This window comes from Athene cunicularia (genome assembly GCF_003259725.1).
Source record: "Athene cunicularia isolate RWA chromosome 5 unlocalized genomic scaffold, athCun1 chr5_part3, whole genome shotgun sequence".
Lineage (NCBI taxonomy): Eukaryota > Metazoa > Chordata > Aves > Strigiformes > Strigidae > Athene > Athene cunicularia.
Window position 1 is genome coordinate 939,940 of NW_020799103.1, and position 12,107 is coordinate 952,046.

At 41.1% G+C, this 12,107-nt stretch overlaps 1 protein-coding gene across 2 annotated transcripts in view; it reads right to left on the minus strand.

Annotated features, from left to right (window-relative positions):
- Nucleotides 1–12,107, minus strand: part of GALNT18 (polypeptide N-acetylgalactosaminyltransferase 18) — a 165,115-nt gene that overhangs the window by 39,980 nt on the left and 113,028 nt on the right. For both annotated transcript variants that reach the window (XM_026850924.1, XM_026850923.1), the window contains exons 7-9: nt 9,077–9,262; nt 3,712–3,849; nt 787–882 (exon numbers count right to left, since the gene is read on the minus strand). In XM_026850924.1, coding sequence (XP_026706725.1) covers nt 787–882; nt 3,712–3,849; nt 9,077–9,262 — 420 coding nt within the window. The remainder of the gene's footprint in view (nt 1–786; nt 883–3,711; nt 3,850–9,076; nt 9,263–12,107) is intronic.

Sequence of the window (12,107 nt, forward strand, 5' to 3'; positions counted from 1 at the left end):
AAGGATTTTTCAGTTTTTCCAATCACTCCCACAAATACATCCATTTCCTTTATGTCACTTCTGCTTATGTTACTTTTCAGAGTCAGATAAACTGCACATCTGTCTTTGACAACCATGTTTTAGACCATGTAATGCTATTTTTGTTGTCAAGATTTGCCTAGAAACACTTTCACCTATGCTCATATACTTAGGCACCTGGGGAGATACAATGTCTTAACCTTCTTGTTTTCCAAGTTAATAAATCCAGCTGTTGTGTAAGAAAATGGAAAGGTTTTGGTAATTTGAGGCTTTGGCACATACTAGAGGACAGGACAAAAGCAGAGAAAGAAAAAAAGGAGCTTTAGAAGAAGAGCTTTCACAAGAACAGGGTTTGGAACTTGACACAGCTGTATGGTGTGAAGAGGGTGGCTGTACATTTCAGATTTGTGAAAATGAGACAAAATGAAAAAGATGGTACTTAGATAATGTATAAATAAACTGCAAGAATACGTATGTAGGTAAAATGTCTCAGAACACATTGCTTCGTTCATACGACGTGCATACTTGACGATCAGAAGTTAAAACTTTTGTTAACAGATCTGGGTCAGTGCTGACTCTTGTATTCAGAGCTAATAAACCAGTGATTCTTAAATTTACAGCAGAAATAATGTTCTAGCTTTCTATAAAAGAGCTACTAAACAGCTTACAGAGGTATTTTTGAGGAAAACAACGACAGGTACAAGACAGTTCCTCCTACCCAGCCTACTAAGAACAGCAGCAGTGTGCGAGATGATCAGACAAACTAACCTGTGGTGTCATTCCATGGCAGATATACACGATCGGGATATTCTCCGTGTCTGGCCCTTGATCAAGGCACAAATCACTTTTCAGGGAATTCTGCAGCTGTAATAAACAAAGAAAAAGAAATCAAGCAAGTTGTAGATGAGAAAAAGATAGAGTGATTATTTTCTTTTAAAAAAATCATATGTAATTGAGCAAGAAAATACACAAAATTAAAAATACTTGTTGTAGTGAAGACACTGAAAAGAAAGCACGTGGACTAAATTCTTCCTTGTAGCTCATCTAACACCACTGATTTCAAAAATGCTGTTCAATGCTTCAGGGAGGGTAGATTTCAAAGAGACTTCAGAGAGAGCAATAATGTTTTGATAGACGTTTTTAAAATATTAAGTCTAATGAGTCTCTGGTACACACTGTATACAGAAGACTTTTTTTTCCCAGTGTAGGTAGCTGAGCAGTAAGGATGGAGTTTCAAACGTAGGAGAGAGCCCTGTAATTGAGCAGTTTTTCAGAATCACTTGGGAGAGTCTTCTGATTTCCAGAAATAATTTAAAAAAATCCTTTCTGCTGACACTTAAGAGACTTCTGTCCAATTGGTATGCACTAGCTCTTCTTTGCATTATTCCAGGCTAACTCACGCTCAGCAACCTGGCAGTGAACAGACTGCAAATACTTGGCCCCGTTCATCACAAAGCCCTATCTATTACGTGTGCCGTGCTGGGAGAGAATTTTCCAAAAGTGAAGTGCTAAATAAATGAACACAGATAGCTGGGAAGTCTTTTCAGAGTGAGGCCAACGATGCGGATTGAAAACCCCTGGGCATGTATGAAGGTGTTCAGTGGTATGAGATCAGTTCAGAGAACATGAGAGAACTGTCTGATGGAGGGTGTGAAGAGGTGATGTGGTCTGCACCCATCTGTGCGGTCCTGTCGGGTGAGTACAGGGCCTCCTTTGAGAAAAACAAATTGATCTGCTTAGAAAGGAAGCCTAGAAGTGCACTAGTAGGTAAGAAGTGGGGACAAGCCAGAGACTGAAGCCAGGCAGTGAATAACATCATCAAACTCACAAACTCATCTCTACCAGATCTCCAACTCCAAAGCTAACCCCGGTAATAGACAGGACAAATCTCAACATCAAAGAGAAAACACACATTAGGTATCAGCACTGGCGTTACGCTTAGCTGCAAGCCTTGCGAATGAAGTGGTTTCCTTCTCTCAAAGCTTTGCATTTCTTAGCCATAAACGTAACCACAACCATATCTCTAGCTGGATGTCGGACACCACTCTATCCAAACCAATGGTGACTATCAGCCTTATTCATTCATGCCTGGATCCATCAGTACCTTCGGCTTTTCAAAACCTCTTCCACAAACTCTAATGCTTATTTTAGCCCTTATCTTACAACCTTTTCTACAACAATCCCCATAATAAAGGAAGCAAAAAAATCTGCCGTGACCAACATCAGCATGCAGTTTAGCTGAGGGGGCTGACCCAGCAGTCCACCACAGAGACTCTGCAGCCCCAGGCTCCACTAACAAACATGTCCTTAACCCTAACAGCAGCTGTCTGGTGAGCAGGTGCTACAGAGAAAGAGACAACATGCTATAGTCCTTTAACACCAGTACTCCTCTTATGAACCTTAAAAACAAAAAAAATAAAATGAGCTCTTCAGATTCAATTTCTAAAACTCTTATCCCAGTCACAACTCTACAATTAACTTTAGAATATCTGCAGAGAAATGATCCCTACAGAAAACCAAAAAAGCCACTGGCCCGTTAACTAATAATGCTGTTTCAAAATCTGAGGCCCAGACTCTTAGAACCATCCATTTCCAAAATCTAGTGGCTTTGTGGCAACCAACAATTAACTTGGGCAACGCAGCTTTTGACTACCAAGACTTAATTGCAGCCCAAAATATAATCAGGTTGCCAGTGCCCACGCTGAAAAATGAATAATTAGTCAATACTGCCATTTGCTCCCTTTCAAACTCAGAGCCTTACAGAACACAGAGATAAACTAGACAAATGACATTTTGAATTTGCAATCTTTTTTGATTGTATGAAAAGCCAGCACGGTAATTTTAATGGATCAAAGGGGTGACAAAGCTTTGTGGGGCATACCAACACTTCATTTGCCAAAACAGAGCAGCCATACTGGCAAACTGCACAACTCTGACTTCTTTTTGAAGACAAATGTCTCAAACCAAATCCTTCACTTCTATGACCTGCTCTTACTACTTAATGTTTCCTAATTGGGAAACATGCAGACAGGCAAATTTAATTCACAGAAATCAATTTTTATGAATATGACACTGGATAGAGAACATGAAAAGGACGTCCTCGCTCTGCTAGCTTATGGGCCTGTAGTTGCCGTACGCTCATTTTCCGTGTCATGCAGTCCTGCCCTCTCCGTTCAGACTGCCAGTTTTTTAGGGGCAAGAACAGCCTCTGCTTTAATTGGCACACTCCAACTCAAGCGTGATTGCAGTGCAGAGAAGGGTACTACTGTCACGCAAGTAATGATGATGATGATGATCCCAAAATACAGGCATTTGAGGTTCTAAATTAACATCTGGCTGCAATATGAAGAAGCTTGCAGTTGAAGTACTGAGCCTATTTTGTTAATTCACCTGCTACCACAAACCTTCCAACTGAGAGCTCCAACATGTCTAAAAAATCGTGCTTTGAGTATCACCAAGGGGAATGCAAGCCATGAAAAAAAACCAGAAAATCATGGAGGAAGATAATGTCCAGAATACCTCAGCATAAAGTACAGCAGACCAGCTGTGTCTGTCAAGTAATCAGGCTAACAAATTATTTAACTAGTGACTTCAAGCTTATCTGATTCTTCTACTTAGAGCCAGGCATTGTCTTCACGAATTACTTCCACTATGGCACCTTTTCAGAATGGGAAATGTACACAAGACCCTTACCACTCCATAGGCGACGGTATCTGAATACATTCTCATTTCTGGATACACACTGACAAGGTACCACCTAAAGGTCTTGCACTGGAGCTTCTTCCTCAAGGCCTTCCTCTCAGAAATATCACCAATATCAATCCCAGAGTCCTGCACATAAAACAAAGGACAGGAAAAGCAGAAAAGACATCACTGGTACACTTCTGAGCAGACTGATCATCCAGAGGCTCTCTCACTGCAGAGATGATTAAGACCTATGATAATTAGCAGCTTTTGGTTGTGAGGTGAGTCTGTTACCCACAGACACTCCCTCAGTGCTCCCTTGGAAGATGGCACAGTCACCAGGACAGGCTCCCTCAAAGTGGGCTTTGCTCAGCGGAACCACTCCTCCTGACTTCAGTGGGGTTTACATCTCACTTCCAGTGAAGCTGATGGACAGTGGAATTGTTCTCTAATCTTCTGGCACTTTCCAAATCCAAAAGTAACTGGCAGGAGTAGCAAGTTGCCCCTGAAACAGCCTTATCGCTGCCGTCCCGCTGTGGCCTCACCATTAGTATACGGCACCTTCTGGGCATTTCTGAAGTCTTGTAATGTCATGTCATGTCATGTAATGTAAAAAGTTGCTATTTTTGTTAAAAGCAATTGCATGTTAGTCTCTCCCCTAATTTTTATTCTCCTTTACGTTTCTGGCTAACCTGATTTCCACTTATCATAAGAGCAGATCATAAACCGTTTCATAAAGTCCCTGTATATAAAAATCAATAATTTATCACATTAAAATAACGCAGCAGAAATTCTGAGAGAGGGATCTAAGTGCAAATCCATGGCTGCTATTTGAAAGGAAGTTAAAATGAGACATTTTGCTGCACACTGTTCTTTACCACTTCTGCCTCAGAACAAAACACAGGATAAATAAATTTTCATAGGGAAATCCTATAATCTATCTACTTAAACAACAGCCTTTACTGGGCCATAAACGCCCCAAAGATTTTGTCAGCCACCAGATACGATTTTAAAATAACCCTGGAAGCATTGAGTTTTCGTAGTCAGACATCAAAAAGGTATCTTTATACACACCTAGGTGTCTGAGCTGCTGAAGCAATGACTGATTCTTACATCCCAAAGCACTGAATTAATGTTCGTCTGCAACAAGTATAGTTTACTATGGAAGCATTTTCTAACTAAAGCAAAATTGACTTCCACATTAGCAAAATATACAAAAAAAGTAAGAAACTGAGGTCTGGCATAAACTGGCATAACTCAAGTTAATCCTTAAAAATGATTACTTCCCTCAAGCCCCACATGATACATAAAAATTTATGTGGAACTACTCCTTAAGCCATCATTTCTTCCTGACTTTTCTAGCAAGTGACTAGATAGAGAAACATGCTGTAGGGTGCTGCAAGACAACCAAGCGATCCCATGGACAAACCCTGCTCACGCACCACTCTGGCTGCACTTGCACTGCCAGTGTATCAGCCGCTCGTGTGCAGGACAGGGAGGATTCCAGCACACAGATCCCTGACTGTGAGCACTAACAAGGCTTCCTGGGATCAGATACTAAACCGGTCAGTGCACCCCAGCTCCTTCCTCATGCAACCCTGCAGACACCGATGCTTGTTTCCTCAGTTTATTGTGTAAGGTAAGACAGAGCATCTGGGGCCTCAGGAATCACATCCTCCCATGCAGCTGGAGAAGGAAAACAGCCTACATGTAGCGCACTGGCTTTATCACCAGCAACAACTCAGTATATTCCCCAAAGCTGAGAATATGATGGGAGGAAAAAAAGAAAAAAACAAAATGAAAAAGATATGGGAGAGCTCTTGCTTCTGGGAGTTGAAAAATCTTTCCTTTGGATTTTAAGTGCTTTTCTGAATCTGTTTATCTAAGTAGTTAGGATGCAGAAATCCCCATGGTGTCCAAGATCCCTGTTTGAAGCCCTCAGTACTTCAGAGCCACCCACAGAGATCCCAAGAGGGCACTCACAGCACACTGCCAAATGAGTCTATAGTCTTTTTATTATTATTAGCTCTCGAAGACTAAAACCTCTGGAAACATCTGACTGCAGGGCTTCTCAGAGGTCTGGGAATTCTTCCATGGAAAAAACAGGTCCTGTGGTTAACATTTTGGAAGACCATATTTCATGGAAAGTCCTGACTGCTACAACTGAATACGTTTTCATTACCTAAACACTCCATTACCAGTCCCCTATTTCATCAGCTTCCAGAGAGAGAATTACTCCTGTAGTTATCCGCTCGTGTAGCAGTATTTGGCCATGCTATCTGTCTGTCCTCTCTGCATGCCTCTCACACTGAGGTCTCGACATATTTCTGCCTAATCTGAAGCTGGGTTTGATTTGAAAATTGTCCCTCTTTGGTATTTCACCTTTAGTTTAATCCTGAGGCAAGCAAAGATGGAACAGAAATACTGCCATCCAGTCTGGTATCTAAATTTGACCTGATCCATCCCCAGCCTCTCTCATCTACCATCTCTTTGTCCCCTGCCTACTGGAAGTTTACATTACAAGGGCCCCATAAGCTTTAAATTATTTTTTAGATTGTTTCTTTACACTGAATACTCTCTGTTTCTCTACCAGCCAGAGTGCGTTGCTCCTAACTTTCTGCTGTATAAAAGAGGGCTCCCACTAATGATGTAGGTTTTCTTTATACTGACTGACTGAATGACAGTGCTTGGCAGTGTGATTTTGTACTGTATTCTCCTCTTTCCCTTAAAAGGCCAGAAGCTTTCCTTAAACATGCACTTGTTTCCCACTGCTCTAGAATGAGTTCAGTACTCCCAAAGTTTAGCATGGGAAAGGAAAAGGAAGTCCCAGGTCTTTGGAGCTCTTCCCCGATTCTTGGCACCAGGCCCCACACAATGAGCACAAAGATGCTTAAAAAAGCTTCACATTACACAACTGATTTGGGATACTGGAGCAGATGTCAGGCTGCCAGAGGAAAACACGGCCCCAGCACTCTTTTAAGCCCTTCCCTATTTTCCACACGGCAGAAGATGGAAGCTGGGTGAGCAACACTTGAATGTGCCCAGCTGGAAGGCACAGAACCCGTCCGACAGAACCCCTGCCACGGTCACAGCGGTGCCACGCTGTCTCGGGCATCCTGCAGCCACTACTAGGCCACGACTGGATTCAGGCTTTGTAAACCTGTTACAACTGTGAACACGAAGCTGTTTCCCAGTGTATGTTAAGGAAGCATATAGGCATGTGTGTTTATTTGGTTTTCTACAGCCCTGTGCGACGGGTTGTGTACACAGACACAGACATGGCCTCCTCCCTGCCCCAGAGGCTCCTCACTGCGTGGCAGGAGAGTGCTGCTAGGAAGAGCTGATTTAGCGCCTGCCATTTCCAGCTTTTAAGTCTGCACTACGGTTTGACAGCAGTAGCCTTTGTGAAGATGAAGAGAGAATATAATCTGCATTGCAATTTATTCAAGCAGTTCAGCGCAATGATTAGTACATTTGTGGTTAGAAAATGACTGAAGATTGAAGTAGTAAGAAAACTTGTTATTCCTCTTCAAAACTGTGAACAGTTTCAGTTTTGGCAGTACAAGATCTACTGTGCAAACATTTTGATACACTTGGTGACCTGAAGAAATCAGTTCAATCCACACTCTGTATTTGTTTCTTTAATAAATGACTCTTAAAATTTATCATAACAGGCTTATTTTTTCTGATCTATTGGCACAGTCAAGACTGTGTTATTATTACTTGTTAAATGGAAATTTAACTAGTAGTAATAACAACTTATCTTTGTGTTCTTTATGAATTTGATTTCCAAATTGCATTCAAACAACTTTGCACATGGTTAAGCACCACAACCATCATAGCTGGATGAATATTATGCAGATACATGTCTAGGGCTGTATATCCTGGTCAGCAAGAGGAATTTCTAAGTTTTATGTCAATAAATTGAAACTTGATCAATCAATGAAGATCAAGCAATCTTCAGGAAAATAACGAACAATAAAAAAATAGAAATTGAAATTTAAATCTATCAGGTTAATCATAAATCCATTCCAGTTTGGTTTGATGTAAAATAAATAACCCTATCTTCCCAGAATGTCTTTATTCTTGTATGCACTGCTGTGTGACTACTCAAAACAGGGACACCTAAAGGCAGCTTTGTTTCTGTGAACATGGAACTAACTTCCAGAAAGGTCCTTCCCCTATACCAGATGACAGAGGATTTTTTTCTGTTTTCATGGCATATTATGTGGCTAATTCTGCAACCTGAAAACAGGACAATGGCTTCCCCACTCTGCCAAAATGATTCAGTTTTAACCATGAGAGATGAAGAAAACTATTGAAAGCAGCTGAATCAACATCAGCATTCACACATCTAGCTGGTTTTTGGTTTCTAACCTTTTCCCTTATTACACTAAAGGAGGAAAAGTACAGCCTTTTATTTCTCAAACCAGAAACCGCAGCAAAACCAGTTTCTCTGAATAGTTTCAAAATAAGAGAGATTTTACAGATATTTTATTAAAGAAAATAAATTGCCCAAGTTAATTTATTAAGTCGAGAATATTTGCTTTTGCTGTGATGATGAGAAGTGCAGGCTGTAAGTCAAACCTCAAGTTCAAACAGAGCCATGGGTTCCAACCTCTAGGTGGAACAACCTGTTCTCTTCAGGGATCCCGAATATTTTCCAGACCAGGCACAGTCACCTTTCTCAGAGCCCTATAGCTCCTAGCACTTCATAGATTAAATACCACTGACTACAGAAAAGAACAACTACAATCAGATGTCCAACGCAACTCTCACGTTGGCTGACACGGTATTTTCAGTGCAATGGACCAGCTGTTGCTCACCTATGGCAAAGAAATGCGGACAAGCAGGACAAAAGGGAGCTGCAGCTGGATTCTGCAGTATGTCATGACATCCACCAGCCACCCTTACTCTGACTGAAATTACTCAGGAGGGAGTTAACACCCCTTGCCCTTTGGCAGAACTCCCCTCACAAATCTGGCAGAATTATAGCTCTCTGTGATGGCAATAAGAGACTCAAATTCAAAGTAAGATGTGTAATACAGATATGATGCTTCTTTTTTCCACATTTCTGCAGCTACTAGATTAAAATCTCCATGAAGACTCATCAGTGAGGATAATGAACTTGACAAAGAATTAGTATTTAAGGAACCTGAAAACAAAGGAATTATTCTGGAATAAGACACAACTATGTACATATATTTATACGTAGATGTGTATATACAGGCACATGCCTATATGTAAGACCTAAGTACATGCATACATGTATACAAATAATAAAATCCTAGCAGAAAAATCAAAATCCAGAATAGGAACCAAACCCAAGAGGCTCTAAAGCTGAATGCAGCAAACACTGGTATCTGTGACTCACCTCCTGGGGTATGTTCCACGCCATATAGACATGGCTCTTAAATTCATCCATCCAGACCTCAGCCACTCGTAGTGCATTTCTCCGGACGTGAGCAGTTAGATCTTCAGTGTACGGTTTATGCGCTCTTTCAATGTGGGCAATCCTGGAGCAAGGCAGAACCTCAACGCTCCCTCCACACTGCCACACCTAGGAGGAAAAAAGATTCTGCTAGTGAGAGCTCCCTACACCACTGTCTTTTAGTAAATACACCAAAATTATTTTATTTCTATGCTTGTCACTGTTACAAAGGAGGATAGCTACTCAAGACTTATTTGACTATACACAGGGGGTTTTAGGCAGCTGTGAGAGGAGCTATTACTTTGCCTTACCGTGAATCATTACTACTATTTAACCTTACTACAGAATTATTCATTACCAGTAGCCTCTCATCACAAACTTCCTGGATCAATTTAGCTATTCTCAAGATTATCAATAAATTTTTTTATAGGGTATCAAAAAAATAGCGTCTGAGTTTGAGTTTTAATGCCTTGCAGGCATTTCTCTAAGCCTGCGCACAGTCTCTCTCAATGCACACACACACGCTATTCAGAATCTCAAACTCGGCTGCCTTATGTAAAAGGGAAGCTAAACCAATCAACATTTTAACATCACTAAAGTTTCAGGTTCTAGGAAGATCAGATGCCTCTTATGCTTTGCTTTAAGCACAGTTCAGAAAGGATCACGTTTACTTCTGAGGAGTGACAAAGACTAAGACTGCCTGTTTGAAAACGATCTCTGAACAATTTCGATGCACACTCCTCTTATAAATTAGAATGCATTTATAATGTAGGTCACTGTACCTGCTCAAGTGTGTTTCAGTTTTGCCCACGACCACAGCTGAGGTAAAGTCCATAATGTTAATCATAAGTATTGCATTGCTTTCTGATTTTCTTTTTTTCTGCTTTCAACTAATAAGAAAACCACTTTGGCAGCCTTAACATTCAGTGAAGTACTTGAATTATTTTACATAGATGCTTTTTTTTCTGTGTACCTTCTACTACATAAACTTCCTAACAAGATCAAGGTAGCTCATTCATTTTGGCTGAGTGGATGCTGCTCAGGTGAAAACCCAGCTGTACTCAAACCCTTTGATCCTGCTGAACAAGTACCTCGGTGTCCCAGAGGCAGGTGTACACACTGTGTACACACTGAGAAGCGACAGAGTTTGCCTTCTGATACTGCTAGCAGAGAATGCTGAGGCTTGCTGTCCCACACCAAGAGATCAAAAAACGAGAGTGAGGGTGCTTCGTCCTCACACTGCCCATCCAGGAGAGAGTGTATTTTGGTCTCCCTCCTAGTGGCCAGGGATGTGGGCTGGCAGAACATCATGTTCTGGAGCTGATCTCAGGCTCCTCAGGTCTGTCCATCCTATATGCATATGCTCTACTAAGGAGGCACTTTGTTCAGCCATTCATTTTATATATTTAGACATCTGGCTTGAATACAGCATTTAGGCATTTGGCAGCTCCTGAGACCAGAAAACGTGGCATGGATTCAGAATGTTTACAAAGCCTTTTCTGAACTGGTGCCTAATTGCATTCAGCATATGCTGGGAAAAGAGATCGAGCCTTGGTTTTCAGAGCCCTCTGGAAGATGAGCTATCCCATGAACCTACTGTACAGTCAAGAATGGAGCGGAAAAGACTCTGGCATGTATCTGTGTCCAGAACTTAGAAAACTGCAAGAGTAAATAAACATAACGATTACCAACATCAGAGCAAACCTGAGATGATCATAAATATTTAAAAATAAATGGGCAATTGATCTGGCACAAGAATAAATAATCTTGAAGCGTATGTCCTGTCTTTCTAAATATAATATAAAGTGTGCAATCCAGTTTAACAATCTAACAAAAATAATAGTTTGTCAAACATTTAATTCTAAATGGTTCAGCTTCATTTCCTAATAAAGATTAAATGTGAAGTATCATCAGGCTTTGCTCATACAATGCCTGCTTTCAGTCCGAGCCATCTCTCAGTACAGCACTGACATCCAGCTATGAATTGTTTCAGAGTTACTCACTGTACACTGTTTAAATTAGTATCGTAAAAGACAAGGAAGACGTAGGGATGGTCATAACTTAGCCTAGGACAAGACAATTCACACACCACATGAGCTGCCTGCTCTGCCTAGCCTTTGCTCATTTTAACTAGGGATGGCCTTGATCCAAGTCCAACATGTGAACACCAAATCTTCTGTGGGATTTCAGAGTTAGGTCTGAATGCCATCTTGACAACAAGCTGAGCCAAAATTTCATGGTCTATAATAAGCTGAATTTCCAAGTAAATTTCTAGGATCTGAAAATCTGAGGAGCAGACTCATCTGTAATTTTAGTACTGATTCAGTAATCAGTAAAATCTGATTTGATTTTTTTAATGAAGTCATATGTGTTTTCAAAAAACAACCTGAGATGACGAAGTCTTTAATATAGTTTGTAAATAACGATTACCCACTACCTGAAAACACACCAATTAATCAATCTGATGGCCAATCCTTTCTCTCAGACACCATCAGTCTTTGTTCCATTTCCAAAACCTAATTAATTACTCTGCAAGAACCATGGATTCACTTAAAAACTTAATGCTAAGAGGGAGCTGTCAATACAGATGCTGACAGAACAGGCAGGTTGTGTTAAAACAACTTGAAAACCAAATCCTTATTTCTAAGCAAAAATCTCCTGCAATCCACGAAAATGTGATTAGCATGCACCAAAAGGGGACTACAGATCTGTGCCGACAGTTTTCCATACATCAGGATGAAAGTCCTTTAATTAATGACTCGTTAAAGAGGAAGACAGGAGAAACGTGTGTGACCTGAAGAGATGGGAATCCTAAGTCGCTGTGTGTGCAGAGCCTGCAGCGGTACACAAGCAGCACGGGCCCAGATGTGCAGGGCACTGGCAGAGGGAAAGCAGATGTGGTACTTCCTAAGGGCAGAAAGCACAGCCCTGGCTTGCTCAGCCGGTCCCACCCAGGACAGGCCATAGGACCCTT